General features: G+C 42.1%; 1 protein-coding gene across 1 annotated transcript; it reads left to right on the top strand.

Moving 5' to 3' along the window:
• The first annotated feature begins 1,071 nt into the window (after nt 1-1,071).
• Nucleotides 1,072-18,057, top strand: LOC133133734 (cytokine receptor common subunit gamma-like). Its single transcript, XM_061249902.1, has 8 exons — nt 1,072-1,218; nt 2,150-2,243; nt 3,178-3,341; nt 5,041-5,183; nt 13,464-13,629; nt 14,373-14,466; nt 14,971-15,055; nt 15,239-18,057. The coding sequence occupies exons 1-8, from the start codon at nt 1,098-1,100 to the stop codon at nt 15,464-15,466; spliced, it is 1,095 nt and encodes a 364-aa protein (XP_061105886.1). The 5' UTR covers nt 1,072-1,097; the 3' UTR covers nt 15,467-18,057.
• The last annotated feature ends 744 nt before the right edge of the window (nt 18,058-18,801 follow it).

Here is an 18,801-nt window from a genome sequence, read left to right as displayed (position 1 = left end):
AGCTGGCCACTAACATTTATCCGTATTTTGTCTTCTGAATACCCCTTGTTAACCTTGCTGTAAGACCGGGATGTACTAGCTACCCCTTTCCAGGAGAAGCAGAGACAGTAAGGTCAAAGGCTGTCTGTCTGCTGGGAGAGAGACAGAGAAAGACTTAATTCATAAAGTGGTCTAATAGTAATAAGGGTTAAAAATAAAAGGTTATTTTTAACCTTTAAAAAATATATATTGTTTTGTAACAGAGGTTCGGGCCGGTGTGTGTGCTGGGCTGGGGCTATGAAAAACAGAAAACCGCAGCCTGCAAATTTCAACTTGGTGTGAGGTGCATTACAGGATGTCATTCTCTTCCACAAATGATACAATTTACGCTAAAACATCTGCGACACACGCACACACTCATATGGTCTTTCAGTGGCATAATAGGCATAATAATAATACTTCCTGGATTGCAGTTTGTGCAATGTGTAATTTTAATGGTCCAGTTGATCACCATCAACTCCCCCTCTCTGCACATCAGGTCAGAACCACCTTCAAGTGCAGACTGAAGATACACCTCTTCAGTGTGCACATCTCCCCACCCCACCAACTGATTAGTTGTTTTTAAATTCTCAATAGTGTCTCGTAACTTGTAACTTGTAACTAAGGATGATAATTTAGCTAGTTTCGTCTGGCTATCTAAGCTGTTTATTGTTCTGATGTAAGTGTTTATTATTCTATTGCATTGGGCTAAAATATTTTTTGATATAATCCATTGTCAGATTTATCAAATAGTCCCTAGCATTAACTTTGTTGTTATCTTAGCACTTGTTTCTGGTGGTGGGTATGCACTTTGTTGTACGTTGCTTTGGTCGCGTCGCTTCTGCCAAATGCCAAAAATGTAATGTAATCACCATGAAGTAAAAAAAATTTTTGTTGATAAGATACAGTATGCTGTTAATGCTAAATCTTAGACAGTAATATTATTATATAATAATGAACAATTGTGCTTAGCCATATAATCAGTCTTTATGTAAATATAAAATCTTGGTGCATACAAGTACAAATGTGGTTCATCTGACATTCTCTTAGCAGGAAGTGTAATATTCAGGAAGGAAGAGATGCATACAGACAGAGCTGCTTTACCTCATGCGTCTAAAGGTCCGCTGACTCCCTTCAAGATGCTTGTGGGATTTGTCCTTGTTCTCTTCTCCCTGGGATATGCAAGCTGCTCTTTCCCCAGTGAGTACCACCCTTGGACTGTCCAATTTATTATCAATTTGATTAATTTACTTTATTTGCACTTTGTAACATGGCCACTTGCCACATCCGTTGATCTTGGGTGGAAGCCCTTCAACGCCACTTATAAGTGAACCTGATTGTAAGGCGTGTTTTCTGGAGTATGGTTTTGTATTTGATTTATATCATAAATTGTGGATGTGAATTGTGGAGACTTGCTCACGTTTCACTTTCCTTGACGAGGCCCTTTTTGTGGCAGCAGATTAGCAGGAAGTCAGATGTAGCTTTTGCTTTATCATATACAATTTTTTGTATACAGTTTCTTTCCAATCAGTTATGTAATTTATTCAATGATTTGGTTCACTGGATATGCTCATCGTGATGTAGAGTAATTGAAAATGTATTTCATATGTTTTCATTAGCTAAAGGTATTTTAGTGTAAAATGTGTCATTGCCAACAATTCTGTGAGTCTTGATGAATATAAAATGGGTTTGAAACATCAAAGCTATAGCTAGAATCCCTTTAAAGAGGATAAATCTGACATAAATATACGGAGGAGGCATTCAATTATATTTTTCCGGTTGTCATTTTCCTTTTTTCTGTGGTGGCCATTTTGTCATCTACGTTGTTGTGGATAAAATGAAAGGTTAGCATCTACGTAGCATTTGAAACTGTTCTGGAAAGTACCATAAATATTGTGCATGGAAACTGTATGAAAATGGTTTTAGATATAATCCATTGCCATTAACTCTTATTTTCTCACTGTTCAATGCCACATTTGCCTGACAAATATATAATTACGCTATCCATTTTTTTCCTTTTATATGCTGCTTGTAACTTACTGAACTTCTGCTGGTATTTTTGCCGTTTAATATCTATGCTAGATGCTCATCATCACATTGTGTCACACTTTGCTTGTGTTCCCCTGTATAGAGGTGAGCTGTACAATCATGAACTTGAAATATATTGACTGTATCTGGAATGAAAATGGGATCCCAGAGTTCAACTATACTTTCTACAGTAAGTGGTAAGTTATTAGAAATCTCCAAGTACTGCATACAACTCCAGTCCTGGAGGGCTGTTGTGTATGCTGGCTTTCTGTTCCAGCCCCTGTCCCTGACTTTGTTTCCTAAACAGCTATGTATGTCAATGCTAACTCGCTCAGCTGTAGTTTATATATACACTCAATGAGCACTTTATGAGATCTATTTTCTCAGTCTTCTGCTGCTGTAGCCTATCCACTTAAAAGTTTGATGCGTTGTGTGTTCAGAGATGCTCTTCTGAATACCACTGTTGTAATGTGCGGTTATTTGCATTACTGTCACCTTCCAGCTTCGGCCAGTCTGGCCATTCTCCTCTGAACTTCTCATTAACAAAGCGACCACCCTGCCTGGCACCAACAATCATTCCACAGTCAAAATCTCTTCGATCACATTTCTTCCCCATTCTGACATTTGGTCTGAAAAACAGCTGAGCCTCTTGACCACGTCTGCATGCTTTTATGCATTTAGTTTCCGCCACATGATTGGCTGATTAAATATTTGCATTAACAAGCTGGTGTACAGGTCTACCTAATAAAGGGCTCACTGAGTGTATATTTAATCCTAGAATGCACAACATGGGTCCAAATGGACCAAAGAACGTTTCTTTTTGCTTTTTATTTTTTTAATAAAAACATTTTATCATTCAGGATGCTAGGACATCCTCAATTTATTTGCTTTATGTTCTGCAGTGACTTTTGTAAAGTTTTTGTGTCATTACCCCTAGAACGCACGACATGGGTCCAAATTGACCCTTATTCACTTCCTTTAATTATCTTGTTTTAGGTTTCGAATAACAATCATATTTGTATTACAACCCCAAATTTGAGAGAGAGAGAGAGAGAGAAAATATGTGTGTGTGTTCATGCATGTGTGCTCTGTGAATTAAAATTACATTATGAATATAATATCCATCCTCAGGCAGAAGAAAGAAATGTCAAATTGTACCACTTACCTACAAGAGGGGGAGCACACCGTGGGATGCAGGCTAAATTATACCAAAGGCGAAAAGTTTGAAAAACTCTCCACCTACCTGTCTTTTGACAACCGTTCCTCCGAGACTCTGCATGACCTTCAAAATAGAGGTAGGAGAGGCCTACCAGTTACCTGTTACCATTTTCCTCACTGACAACCAGAAAGTATTCAGTGGGTTAATTTTCATTATGTTGTCATCTACATGAATGTGGGCCAATCGGAACACTGATGACATGTTGATGTTTGTGTTAGAAAGGATATATTTAGGTGTACATGAATTATTTGATCAGTTCAATTTAAAATCCTTCTATGAAACAGGTAATAAAAATGGAAACACTTTCAGGTGCCACTTTCTCACTGTTCAATGCCACATTGTGGCAAATGTTAGTTTGGCTAAATTAGAGATGTGCACAGCTATTCTACATTACATTATATTACATGGAATTGCAGGCAGGGCAGGGGTCAGTATTAGGTCACCTGTATGAGTAAAATAATTTTTTAGTATCTATGTTTATCCAAATAAACTGATTTATTACACAGAGGTTTTAATGGTATGAATTTCCAATGACATTATTTGCACAAAGAAATCCCAGCGGGCAAGAATCATAGCCTACACTACCAGATAATGTAATATGTAATAAGTTTTGTTATAGTCAAATATGATTAGTTGTGTTCAGTCTTGCAGTGACCTAGTTCTGAAAATATGTTGCAAATTAGGTAGCTAATCAAATGCCTCTATTCCATTGATTGGAAATGGCCAAATGGTTACCATGGCTGCATTGTGCCGTTCCATGTCAGCCCGGACTCGCTGCAGCAGTTATCTGTGCTGCAGCTAATATCATGATTAGAAAGTACCAGCCAGCGAAGGCGTCCTTTGTATGCAATTGTTGGAATACACAATAATGCTGAACAACAGTAAACGCCCAAATAAGTTTAATATAGTATTTATATTTGAATGTTCCATGGCGACAGCTTCTCGCCGTCTGCCAAATTACTCGCGGGTGCTATGAGGTAGCAACTGGAAAGCTCTGAGGTCATAAGCTCCCAAGTCAAAGCTCTGTTCTTCAGGGTTCACAACGAACTCACCCTGCTTTCAAGTGGTGTCAGATTCAAAGTCTGTAGGAGCTTCCCATTGGAAAGGCCCACACGATCACCTTATTATGTCAGATTAAATTGTCAAAATAAGGATTTCAGAGGCAGCACGAATTGGGCAAGGTGTGATGTGCTCACGCTTGCTAACATGTGGTGCATCCCATTAACCCCCCTCCTTTACTCTACTCCACCACTAACACTGCTTCTCCGGAACGATGTGGAGCAAAGGAGTGGAGCAAAGGAGTGGAGCTAATGAGTGGAGAAACAAAGCAAACAAGGGGGAGTGAAGAAAATTGGGACAAGCTTATTAGCTTCGCCATCATCAAAGCCAAAGTCCTGTGCTGATGAAATAGTCCTATCATAAGCGTTATTACCCCACTAATATTCCCATAGCCAATTACTGATCTTACACATGGTCTGCCCGTTTAAAGCTACAAAATAGCTTGTTGTAAGTTTCAAGCACAAGTTGCATTGTAGGATACAGTAGCCTGTAAAAACATGAACCAGACGTTATTGTGGCTGTTTTAGCAGTCGCAGTCCTTGTGTAAATCTGGCACTTAATCCCATTTTATTTCCCTCTATCGGTTATTTGAATATTAAAGAAAGGATATTCGAATAGGGAAATTACCTCAGATTCCCATCCCTAGACTAAACCCATCAACTGCGTGTCTGGCATATATTTAGTGCATATCTAACAGATCTTTGTTTTCTTTCCAGTAAAACTGATGCCCCCCCACAACCTGTCAGTAAAGATGCAAGGCAGCTCTGAGCTGCGGCTGGACTGGAATATTAGTGCAGAAAACAAATGTATGGAGAGTGAGGTATCCTACAGGAAGGACATTGACACAAAGGACACAATGGTAAGGGAAGAGAGGCTGATTTTATTACATTATTTAGCAGATGTTTGTTTGCTCTTTGTTTAAAAAACAGAGGACATGACAAACTGAGCAAAATATTATTATTATTATTCAGTCTAGACATATAAACACATATAAACATATACTAACATATACTAAAAGAATATGTAAGTAAATGATTTTAAGGGATCTGCTGGTACTACCGTGCATTCAACAACATGCACTACAGGGAGCACAATACATCTCCCAATACATCTACTAAACAGGAGGGTACTGGAACCCCCCCAGTACCCAGAAGTAGACCCAAACTGGTGGAAGCTGGGGTGGAGGAGGCTGGGCACAATTGTGCAAAGCAAGCAAACATGCAGAGGCAGAGCAGGCAATAAGCAGCATAGGGACGACTGTTGGTTGAAGAGGGAATGTCTGCATTTGATTAGTTGACTATAGGACGGATGTGATTATGATTGCTGAAGCTGACTATTGGTCAGCTGTGGTAGAGTTCCATGCACAACTTTAAAATAATAAAATGCCATTTCAGTGATTAAGCAGCAATGCCCAGAAAGGAAGTCAGAACAGAAATCATTTGATTTCAATGATTTGAACATGCTACGCAGATTCACCGCAATTTCAGATCTAGTGCCGTGTCAAAGCCAGAATGCCTTTCCCACGATTAAGTACACAAGTTCAGCTGCTGACCAGACACTGCATTTCCTTTGGATATAGCACTCATGAAACCCAGGATGCATACCCATCCATGGGCGCCAACTTTGGTTAAAGCAAAAACATTGGGGAGCAAAAACAAATGATTATATAATGCCTCATTCAACCGGCCACTGTTGATAAATCATTATTGCATTCAGGATTGAAAACTGGGTACGGAAGTGAGATTCAGTAGCCTATGCTGAACAGAGAAGACCAAAGTTTCGCTTTTAAAACAACCATTTATACTTCAATTGCATTTAATCAGCATTGTTTGGTGAACCGGACATCTACTTGAAAGACATGCTATGTTTTCACGTCTTTTGCTTTTGTAACCTAGACCACACTAAAAGAGATCACTAAGGGTCTGAGTAACTAGGTCCGTGAGTAACCTGGTATTCCCCACTATCAGGTATTCAAATGAATGAATGCATGAGGAGACGGTGTAGGAGCCAAATAGCCTTTTTTGTTTATATTTAAAGAATAATCATTATAATTTCAAGACTTCCCATATTTTTTGTTATAGTTCTGATTTACTGATTTTGATTGACAGATGGCCACTGATTGGCAATCTTGGCCACACCCATAGGAATGGGGTGTGGTACAAGTTAACAAAGGGAAGTGAGAGGAGGGATTAAGTCCTAGCTTTAGTTGAGAGCAAACACAGTTTTTTAACCACCACATCTCATCTCATCGCATCTAATCTACAGTTTATGTCCTAAACTTCTATAATCTTACATCTATCATCTATTTTCTCTCTTTCACACACACACACACACACACACACACACACACACACACACACACACACACACTTGACATTGTTTGTTCATAGTGCTGGCCTACAATGTTTTGGTAGGATTTATTTGTTTGGTTTATTATTTTCAAACAATGAACATGAGTATGGAGCCTGGATCTACAACAAAGGTGCGTTAAAACAATCTCTTCTATTGCTGGGGCAGTGGCTATAATTTTTAAACAGAATAGCCACTATAGACGGTGTACAAAAATAATGCACTTTAATTGCTGGTGTATTTTGGTTAAAGTAGAATATATATCAATAAATACTTTGTTCAAGGTGGAAAAAGAGTTGTTGTATGAATAGTATCTATAAATACTACACATAGTATTCCAATAGCATACCTGACATCACCCACTACAATGAGTCATTGCCTAAGCTACAGTTAGGCTATTAGGCCTACTACAAATAGAGGAAAACCAAAATACATAATCATTCCCATAAGGGCGAGGAAAACCAAAAGGGAGAGATCAGAATCACCCAGAGGTAACAGCCAGCTATATACTATACCATAGAAGTGCTATAGTCGGCTTAGCCGCACGCACCAGTTAGGTATATACTACACCATAGAGTGTCACAATCATTACATTACATTACATTATTGGCATTTGGCAGACGCTCTTATCCAGAGCGACGTACAACAAAGTGCATACCCATAACCAGGGATAAGTTCGCTGAAAGACCCTAGAGGTAAGTACAATTTCAACTGCTACCTGTACAACAAAGATAAGGACAAGGGCCATTTTTTTTTTTTTTTTTTTTTTTTTGAACAAACAAACAAACAGAGCAAAAGTCACCAAAGTTAACTATCCAAACACTGCTTACCTAGCCAACTAAAATACTGATACACAAGTCACAGAGACAACAATTAAGGTTCACAGGGAGGTAGGGAGGGATGGGGAGAGGTGCTGTTTGAAGAGGTGTGTCTTCAGCTTGCGCTTGAAGGTGGGGAGGGATTCTATAGTTCTGACCTCAACGGGGAGTTCGTTCCACCACCGTGGAGCCAGAACAGACAGTAGTCGTGAGCGTGAGGTGGAGGTTCTGAGAGGGGGAGGTGCCAAGCGGCCTGTGGAGGCTGAACGAAGAGGTCTGGCAGGGGTGTAGGGTCTGATGATTTTTTGCAGATAAGCTGGGGAAGACCCTTTAACTGCTTGGAAGGCTAGCACCAATGTTTTGAATTTGATGCGAGCCATGACAGGCAGCCAGTGGAGGGAAGTAAGCAGGGGGGTGACGTGTGAGTATTTGGGAAGGTTGAAGACCAGACGAGCTGCTGCATTCTGGATGAGTTGGAGGGGTCTGATGGCAGACGCTGGGAGGCCAGCCAAGAGGGAATTGCAGTAGTCCAGGCGGGACAGAACCATCGCTTGGACCAGGAGCTGGGTTGAGTAGGGGGTGAGAAAGGGGCGGATTCTCCGTATGTTGTATAGGAAGAACCTGCAAGACCGGGTCACCGCCGCAATGTTCTCGGAAAGGGACAGTCTGCTGTCCATCACCACGCCGAGGTTCCTTGCACTGGGTGACGGCGTGAGTGTGGTATCCCCGAGGGAAATGGAGAGATCCAGATGGGGAGAGGTATTAGCAGGGATGAATATCATTTCAGTTTTACCTGGGTTGAGCTTTAGATGGTGGTTGTCCATCCAGCTCTGGATGTCCCTCAGGCAAGCAGAGATACGGGCTGAAACCTGCGTATCAGACGGCGGGAACGAGACGAAGAGTTGGGTATCGTCCGCATAGCAGTGGTAGGATAGCCCATGTGCAGTGATCACAGGGCCAAGGGAGCGAGTGTAGAGAGAAAAAAGAAGCGGGCCAAGGACCGAGCCCTGGGGAACTCCTGTGGCGAGGGGCCGAGGTGTCGATACCGAACCAGCCCAGGCAACCTGGAAGGAGCGACCAGAGAGGTAGGACTCAATCCAGTCCAGGGCTGTGCCACAGATGCCCGTTGCTGACAGGGCAGACAGGAGGATGGAGTGATCCACAGTGTCGAAGGCAGCAGAGAGATCTAGAAGAATGAGGACAGAGGAGAGGGAGGCTGCTCGTGCGGCATGAAGTGACTCACTGACGGAGAGGAGCGCAGTCTCTGTCGAGTGGCCCGATCTGAAGCCAGACTGATGGGGGTCTAGCAGGTTGTTGTTAGAAAAGAAGGAAGAAAGTTGAGTAGAAGCGGCTCGTTCTATAGTTTTAGAAAGGAAAGGAAGAAGAGATACCGGGCGGTAGTTCTGGATGATGGAGGGATCCAGGGTAGGCTTTTTTAGCAGCGGAGTGATGTGGGCCCTCTTGGAGGATGCCGGAAAACAGCCGGAAGACAGGGAGGAGTTGACAAGGGAGGTGACAAATGGGAGAATGTCAGGTGTGATAGTTTGGAGAAGAGAAGAGGGGATAGGGTCAAGGGCACAGGTTGTAGGGCGGTGGCAGAGCAGGAGTTGAGAAACAATCTGTTATGCACAACACTTAGGGAAGAATCCACTACAAATCCTCCAATGAATTATTACGATTAGCCCACTACAAATCCAGCATAACCAGTAAAGTTACTGCATCACACACTTAGTAGAAGGCCTCACCAAAGACAACACTGCCTATGACCACAGCACACTGGCTGGACTGGCATGTATATTACAACCCCTCTGCATTCCCCCGGCCCCGGCTGGCAAAGGAAAGAAAAGAACAGGGCTCGCCAAAGAAACAAAAAGATAAACAAACAAACAAACTTGGAGGTGGTTTCAGAGGAGAGGAGAAAGCATCAGGTGACTCATTAAACCTGATCATGTGAAATGAAACAAGGTGTATCTCTGGCTTATCCCCCTCCCTCACACTTTTTTTGATGCCATCATGAAAATGAACAATAAGTGGCATTCGCTATGGTATCCGCTATTAAACTAATTAGTCACTCTCCACTATAATTGCAATTACAGCAGTATTTACATGTACACTGCTCAAAAAAATTAAGGGAACACTTAATCGTCACAGTGTAATGCCAAGTCAGTTAAACTTCAGGGATATCAATCTGCCCATTTTAGAAGCACTGTGATTGTGAATCAAATTCACCTGCTTTGGTGCAAATGAAAGTGACAACAGGTGCAATGGAGATGCAAAAGCAAGACAACCCCCAAAAAGGTAATGGTTTTGCATGTGGTGGCCACAGACAATTGCTCTCTCCTTATCCTTCCTGACTGATTCTTCTCTAGTTTTGTGTTCTGCTCATGTCCTTGTCACTACTGGTAGTATGAGGTGGTACCTGCAGCCTAATCAGGTTGCACAGGTAGGCTAGCTCCTCCAGGATGGCTGTGTCTCCTAGCACAGTCTCAAGAGCAGGAGACCGGCCATTACACAAGGGAGCTGGACAGGGCCGTAGAAGGGCATCAACCCAGCAGCAGGACCAGTATCAGCTCCTTTCTGCAAGAAGGAACAGGAGGAGCACTGCCAGAGCACTACAAAATGACCTCCAGCAGGCTACTGGTGTGCATTTCTCTGTCCAAACTGTCAGAAACAGACTCCATGAGGGTGGCATGAGGGCCCAACGTCCTCTAGTGGGACCTGTGCTCACAGCCCAGCACCGTGCATCACAATTGGCATTCGCAAGAGGCCACCAGAATTGGCAGGTCCACCATTGGCAGCCTGTTCTCTTCACAGATGAGAGCAGGTTCACACTGAGCACGTGACAGGCGTGAAGGAGCCTGGAGACGCCATGGTGAATGTTATGCTGCCTGTAACATCATCCAGCAATACCGGTTTGCCGGTGGGTCAGTGATGGTCTGGAGAGGCATATCATAAGGTACCAGGACGAAATTGTCAGACCTTACGCTGTTGCATTGGCCCTGGGTTCCTCCTGTTGCAGGCAGGCAGTTCCTGGATGAGGAAGGCATTGATGCAATTGACTGGCCCTCATGTTCCCCGGAGGAGATCCCCCAGGACACCATCTGCCGACTCAGGAACCAGACATTGTCGGGAGTGCATACAGGCACGCGAGGGCCATACACACTACTGAGTCACATTATGAGTTGCCATGATAGAATTCACACAAGTTGGATCAGCCTGTGATTTCAATTTTTTACTTTGATTTTCGGTGTGATTTTGAATCCAGCCCTCAATGGGTTGATGATTTTGGTTTCCTTTGACTGTTGTTGCGTCATTTTGTTCTCAACAAATCATACAATGTACATCCAGTAAAGATTTTCAACTTGAATCAATTGTTCATCAAGATCTGATGTGTCCCTTAAGTGTTCCCTTAATTTTTTTGAGCAGTGTATTAACATTTCCCACATGACCACAGTGGCACTCTCACAACAAATTATATCCCGCTTGCCAAACTTATCCCCTTCGGGGTCACGTTTCCGGTTTCCGGTTACGTTCCCCTCATGCGTAAGTTAGAGTCAAGTCGACAGTGTGGTTGCCAAGCTTTATCTGTTGGTTGCTATGATGCGATCTATAAGATACATTCCCCTGATGCCTACTGTAGCATCAACTGGCTAGCGTGTCTTTTTGTGAACGGCATACGCTTAGTCATTACTCTGTCAGTAAGCATTTATTTAGTCCGGTGTATGTAAGTTAGCGAAACATATAAATTGCCATTTTCCCTACAGTTTAAGATAGAGATAGCAATAAATATATTTAGAGAAGTAGATAAGCAGGACATCTGACGTGAGGTAGATATATTTTAAGTTAGCTCCCTAGCTAGCAAAATAATAAATAGCTAGCTGGCAAGACAGCCAAACAGATCGCTTGCTAACTAGGAAGATAAGCCATAGCTGCTTTCTATAGGGATCTAGCTAGGTAGATGTAGCCTATATTGTGGTTCAATGTATATAAATAATCGAGATATTACATACGAAGTACTACATATTCACAAAAGCATCGCTAGCTAGCCGATGCAGAGCCTACATACACAGCAGTAAACAAATAGGATAGACGTCATTTCAGAGACGATAAGTTTTGCAAAGGGGATAGAATTTGTTTGTGACAACACATTTAAACCAAAGTTAACATGTAGCCCATAAACCCAAACTGCAGTAACAGACGTGGATCGCACAGCAAGTTCCTTCTGCTGACAGTTCTCAAATGAGAGGAATCACAACCATAGACTATACATTTTCCAACCTTTGTCCTGTCACAGCACACTCAAGTGCACAGGATTTCTTGGCACACCACTCTTAAAAGTGGATGACGATAAAATTAAATGTCAATAGTATACATACGTTTTTTTCAGCCAATTTCAATTTCCAAATATGTGGATTTAACTTATTGGAAATTGCACTAAAGCTACTCTTGCACTCACCTTCTCTTGTTAGTTGGAAGATAGTTCTTATATAGGAACATGAGTTCTTGACGTAGAGAAATGTTATCAAGGATTGTTTGAATATGCCTTTTATTGTCTGAGTCTGTGGCAAGGTTGGTTGTAAACCATGAGCGTGGCTTGGGGGAGGCTGGAGTTTTATTGCCCTGCTTTGCAAATAAGAGGCTGATAAGAATCTAAACTGCTGTTCTCGCTAGTGGAGAGACTTCTTAACAATCTGGCATCGCCATTTTGTGGTTTTATTCCCTCACAGTTTTTTGTATGATATAAGTGGGAACACAACAATAATTTCAGACATCGACAACTCAACCACAAGGGGGCAAATTGGAAAAGGTTAACCATCTGTGTGTGGATTTTCCTGGTACTTTGCTGAATTCATTATGCCATTGATCTTAAATAGTGCCACTTGTTCAGTATTCACAATACAATTATAAAGCGTTTCGTGTACCCAGGAGCACAGTGGCCTCAAAATTGTGAAATTGAAGAGTTTTCAAATCACCATGACTCTTCCTAGTGTTGGCCACCCGGCCAAACTAAGTAACCGGGCAAGAAGGGCCTTGGTCACCAAGAACCCAACAGTCACTCTAACATAACTTCAGAAGTACTCTGCAGAGATAGAAGAACCTGCCGGAATTGACAACCATCTCAGCAGCACTCCATCAATCATGCCTTTATGGTAGAGCGGCTAGATGGAAGCCACTCAATAAAAGGCATATGACGGTCTGCTTGGAATAATATAACTCTTTGTGCAGAACTCCAAGCACTATGTCTGGCAAACACAAAGCGATGCTCATCACCTGGGTAATACTATCCCTACAGTGAAGCATGGTGGTGGCAGCATCATGCTATGGGGGTGCTTCTCATTGGCAGGAATAGGGAGACTGGTCAGACTTGAGGGAAGGATGAATGCAGCCAAATACAGAAAGGTCCTTGAAGAAAACCTGCTCCAGAGTGCACACAACCTCAGACTGGGGCGAACGGTTACCTTTCAGAAGAAGAACCCCCCTGTACCAGGCAGTTAAGGGATCAGCCCCCATATATATTCAATAACTTATCAAGACATATACCCCAGCAAGACCCCTCCGTTCCACAACTTCGGGACACCTGGTACCTCCCCCTCGCCGCACCTGCACTTCTCGGTCACGACTGCTGTCCCACGGTGGTGGAATGACCTTCCTGTGGATGTTAGAGTCTCTGACCACTTTCAAATGCAGACTGAAGATTCATCTCTTCGTTGCACGTCGCTCTGGATAAGAGCGTCTGCTAAATGCCTTGTAATGTAATGTAATGCAATGTAATGAATACTTTCTGAAGCCACTTAAATTCAATCATATTTACTGTGGTTGGTCAGGATGGCATAGATTGATATTGCAACTATTGGGTACATGGCAGTGACAATCCCTGTTTACATTTTAAAATGTCTAAACATCACTTACAATGAGCTAACAGGACTATCCTCTCTAAATCTCTGTCTTGCATCATCTTTGTATCTTTACAGACCGGTGCATTACCTAGCATGTTTTTCATCCTACCCTTCCCATCGAAGGTTAATCGTTACACATTCCAAGTGAGAATCCGTGTGAAGGATAGTTGTTTGCAGTCCAACTGGAGTGCCTGGAGCACACCTGTCTACTGGGGTCAAACAAAGCAGGTTAATAGAACAGGTAAAGTTCAGAACAAACAAACGTTTAATCTAAATTAAATTAATAAAATCAAGCTGAAGACTGTTCTTGTGTTCTGATAAGTAATTTTTCAATGTCGTCTCATTTCTGAGTGCCCTGGTGTGTAGAACTAATTACCTATTTGAACTAAGATAATTATTGGGAATCAAAACCTGCACACATTACTGTCTCCTAATCACAGGAAAAACATGAATTAAGTAGAATTGTTTCCATTTTAATTCAGACCTGTTTCCATTGCTTTCTGAGAAAACGTACTAGTGTCAACTTAATTTTCCTGAAGATGTAATTGTAATGATAGACCTGGGAGTTAATGAGAAGTCTAATCCATGGTGTTGTTGCAATCCATGTAATTGTTCCAGAAATATGGTTGAGAATTCCCTGGACATCTGGCTCCATATTTAAGCGCTTGTTCTTATCTGGGGGTGTGGGAAGCCTAATATTAGTGATTTGCCAACTCAATTATACAAGATAAGACAATTCTGTCAATCACTTGAACCAAATCTTAATAAATAATCAAGTATTTACCCTTCCCCCTCACAGGTTCCAGGCAAAAATAACAAATTAACACAAACTAAAGCAAAGACAAATAAGAAAGCAAAATTGAGTGATGGCTTTTCTGCTTGCCACTTGGAGCTAGCCAGCTTGACTGGTTCCTCCACTTTTCAGCGCTGAATTTCTCTCTCTCTCTCTCTCTCTCTCTCTCTCTCTCTCTCTCTCTCACACAGAAGCATCTAATGGAAACTGGCTGGTATATATGTTACCAATCATGGGCTGTGTGGTGGTGGTCACAGTGGTTCTTCTTGCGTTTCAAAATGAGAGGTATGAGGTTCGGAAGAAAGATTATTTTCCAGTCAGAATACAAATCAGTACAAATTAACATGTTTGTACAAATGTGATGTCAACACACTAATATTTCACATGTATTGAATAGGTAATAGGTATTCATTCTTTACAAACACTTTACAAATGTGTGAAGTTATGTTTGTCTTGTTGTTGTTGAGTTTATCCAAGTATCTAAAAATGTACCAAAATGTACCATTTTTTAGCATTGTAGTTCGCTAAATGATAAAATATGTATTTGTAAAGTGTAAATTCCTATTATTTATCCATGATGTTTATGCATGCAATGCATGTAAAAAGTGTGATAATAATAATCAAATCCATTTTCCCTAGTTCTTCTGTCAACTGCACTTTGATAGTGGTCAGCACTAGACTAAATCTATTTAATTCAATTCGGCACATAGGATCAGTGTGAGTGGTTTGTATGCTGTCTTATTTGCTGTATCAGAACTGAACAGTGACTCTAATTGCCTCTGTCACCAGGCTGAGGGTCATCCTCATTCCAATAGTGCCAAATCCTAGCAAGACCCTGGATGACCTTCTCTATACCCATGATGGAAAGGTGGAGGTAACGCACCCACCTCTTACAAGTTTTGTTTTGTTTTATGCCTTAGTGCTTTCCATACGTTGGTAACAGCTTCTCTCTTGCATACATATTCTATATTTCCTTTCTGTGACTCACCGATAGTTGCAAAAGGCAGCACGATGATCAACAGCTTACTCTCCCCATCCTTTTTCTGTTGTTCTGCAGGACTGGCTCCATATCTCAAAGGACTTTGTTGAGGGATTCAAGCCCAACTTCTCTGAGCCTGCCTGTCCCGTACGAGAGTACAACCTTATTCCGCAGATGAGCATCAATGGTTCAATGAGTTCTCTTCCAGTTCTGTCGGATGAATCAGATTGCCTCTCCACATCATGCTCCACCTCAGTTTCCAGCATATCTTGCCCACCAGGAGATACACCACCTGGCCTTGTCTAAAAAGCCGAAAAGAAACCCATCCCTCTCCATCATCCTTAAGCAAAGAGTGTCTTTTTATATGCAGACAGCAGATACTTTAGGGGTCGGCAACATTTCCCATGGTAAAACTTTGATGTAGTGATTATTTAATTAATGTAAAAACAATGAAAGCATTTCAAATTGATCAATTCAAAAGAATAAAAACATGAATGCGGATGACATAACAATCTAGAAGTACAAAAAACAATGTGATGTTAATGTGCAATGGTGGATACAAACAACAAAAGTGTTATTGGCATGTCAAGCCTAGGCCCGCACGGAATCCGCGGACGCAGAACGTGGAATTCCGACGAATTCTAATGTTGAAAGTCATAAACAAGTGAAAACAATATTATCCCCTCTCGCAAGTTAGTAATAGCTAGCTAGTTAGCTATTTGCTAATTCGTATAAAAAGTGAAAGAAAACAAACAATAATGTTCAAAAGTAGATTTACTACAGATGAGCCAAGTGGGCTTCATTTATGTGCAATGAATACGGCAAGGACTTTTACTAGAATGGGGGGGGGAGAGTGTACATTGTTTTGTGCGGAACGTTAGTTTGTCAGCACTACGCAGACTACCTAAAGTGCATGTCAAGTCACTTCCACAACATCTTTAGGCAAGTACCACGTTACTACTAGCTTGCTAATATTTTGAGTGCATTCAGAATTTATCAGGAAATTGGCTGAAGACAGATTTTCCTGCCACAACGATAGTCTCTCTAATCGCTATTTCTGTCACTTAGGCTACGTTAGTAGTAAGTTATTTATCGGTGCTCCACCGAAAGTACGCAAAACAGTTGATAACATTTCCAAATCTACAGTACCAGTAGTGCCTTATGGCGCTCGAGCCAGCAGAGCTGGCCTTGAGAAGCTTCAGCCAAATCTACTGGCACACGTATGTGGGTTTTGCTCACAAATTAGCCCGTTGCTTAACATATGCTCTTCTCCGATCTCCATGGTGCAAGGCTGAGACCGGAGCACATAGAGAGCGAGCGAATCTGTGACACTGAACTTCAAAGTAAAGCAACCTGAATGGAAACGTTCTGTGCAGCTGTGTTTTGGCTTCATAAGAGTTTATGTTCTTATTTTAGTTAATCATTTTTTGCTATAAACCGTGAGGGGGAAGGGTAAAGATGATCGTTTCCTAATACGTTTGCATGGTGTTTGAACTCGCCGTCTCTCTCGCTCTATCACAACCTAATAAATTGCTGGTGACAATCGCTGCATCTCACAATCCTGGGGTGTCACACTGCATATGCAGATATTTTTTGGGTGGGTGCGTGTGTTAGCTTTTAAGCTTTCGTCGCTGACTTTTTATTTGTTTTCCAGTACAATCTAGGACATCTGGCCTCTGCGTCTCCAGTCCCTATTTCTCTCTCACTATCAATTTACTTTACTGGCATGATGTAGCTACATATGCATGTAAACCAGTCAAGTAACATTTGGTCTCATGCGCTGGTCAGCTTGCTGACTTCCCCCTCCCGGAGCATGCATTGTTAGCCCCCACCTTTTGGCACACATGCCTGTGGGGGAGAGCTAGAGAAGGATTCCTGCAGCCCCCTTCTCTCACATTCCTGACAGGTTAGGGTACAGGTATACTGGAGATGGCATAAAGATATTTCATGATAATTCCAGGTCAGAATATAGTAATGTTTGGTGTTATTCTGATTGTTTCAGTGCGACTGGTGTAATGGTCTAGTTTTTGTAACAGTCTACCAGCAAAAGCTGTCTCTGTAGAAGCCATGTGTTTTAGCCCCCTGACCACTGCCTGGTGGGGCTGGCTGTAAATTACAGATGGGTGACTCACTTTTAGGGTCAAGAACTAAGGCCTGGATTTCGGAGATAAGGAGAAGAAACCAAGCAATCTGGGGTTGTGTCTCCTTTCCTTTCATTCACCCAAATCAGGTTTATCCAAAAGGTATATTACCATGAGAGGCACAAATACATATTTACAGCATAATGCAGTTATCATGAAAACTCCCAACTACAGCATTCATAGATATGATGGGGCGACCTGTAGCGTAGTGGTTAAGGTCAGGAAGGGCTGCCATTTGTGAGGGGCCTGAGAGCTGGGGTTTCTGGTCAATGTTGTTTTGACTATCTTTTGGGGAGTTTCGGGCAGTTGGGTCATGGGAAAAGAATCCTCCAGAACTTTGGTGACCTCCCTGTGACCCCATACCTGGTCACTTCCAAGGGGGAAGACAATGCCACAGTTCCAAAATTCCAGATCTGACCACCCCTCCAGTTGATTTATGGCACTGCCGCCTGGTTTCAAACGTATGATTTGGCATAAAAGCAAGGGAGACAGACCAATCTGGGAAGATCGTATTCGACTTCCCACACAACATGTCCTTGGGTATGTATGTATGTATGTATGTGTAGCAGGGGAAGACTGTAATTGGCTTCCCATACACGGCATATTCTATACTTTTTGTTTGTGTGTAGCCAACGCAGGCTAGGTATGATGATTTACTCTATCTCTATTCTTAATTTGTGTATCTGTAATTGACTATTGGCATTCTAAAGCTAACAACCTACCTGTCTGTGAATAAACTATTTTGTTTGTAACTTGCGTGATCTCCATGACTCTAATTCATCTTGTACCTTTTCAGCCTAAATTACAACTGAATACTCAGGGGGAAATGGGGGCTAAAGACCAACCGATCGGCGGCTTGGTACATTTGTGGTAGTTCTAAGCTGTGAGGCCGTCAAGTTTCTGCCCAAGGATCGGTGACGCACGGCTCTTGTAAATTGGTGCGAAGGATACCCATGGGTGTTACGGCACTGGTTTCTGTCAAATTAGCTCTCAGGAGCCCAGATAATGCTATGCCGACCTGGGCTCGCAACTATCATGGCAGTTTTGCATGTATTGTGTTGGCTGGACCCTCAGCCTCTGCGTTCTCCACCGAACTGAGATTTCAGCAATAATGCTAATTCCAGGAGCATATATTGAGTAATGGTGGCGCAGGTACGAGTCGAGTGTAATCACTCCTGAGGTTCGCGTAAGTTTCAAACCCAAATTTCTAAATTCTAATCTTAAATGGAGTCAGATAAACGAGTAAAACTATAGTAACCACTAAGCTTACAATATGGCCCCGTTTGAGAACGTGTGGTTATTTGCATTACTGTCTCCTTCCCATCAGATTTGACCAGTCCGGCCATTCCCCTCTGATGTCTCTCATTAACAAGGCATTTCTGTCTGCAGAACTGCTGCTCACTGGATTTTTTTTTCTATTATTATTTTTTTGCACCATTCTTTGCAAACTCTAGAGACTAGTGTGCGTGAAAATCCCAGGAGAATTTCTGAGATACTCAA

The sequence above is a fragment of the Conger conger genome, chromosome 7 (genome assembly GCF_963514075.1).
Source record: "Conger conger chromosome 7, fConCon1.1, whole genome shotgun sequence".
In the NCBI taxonomy this organism is placed as follows: Eukaryota; Metazoa; Chordata; class Actinopteri; order Anguilliformes; family Congridae; genus Conger; species Conger conger.
This window is presented reverse-complemented; position numbering and strand designations above follow the sequence as displayed.

What these genes read in the sequence shown, in the direction of transcription:
- LOC133133734 (XM_061249902.1), top strand. Translation starts at nt 1,098, where the DNA reads ATGCATACAGACAGAGCTGCTTTACCTCATGCGTCTAAAGGTCCGCTG. An exon ending in TTGACACAAAGGACACAATG is followed by an intron (nt 5,184 to 13,463) that starts GTAAGGGAAGAG and finishes GTATCTTTACAG; the next exon opens with ACCGGTGCATTACCTAGCAT. An exon ending in AAAGCAGGTTAATAGAACAG is followed by an intron (nt 13,630 to 14,372) that starts GTAAAGTTCAGA and finishes TCTCTCACACAG; the next exon opens with AAGCATCTAATGGAAACTGG.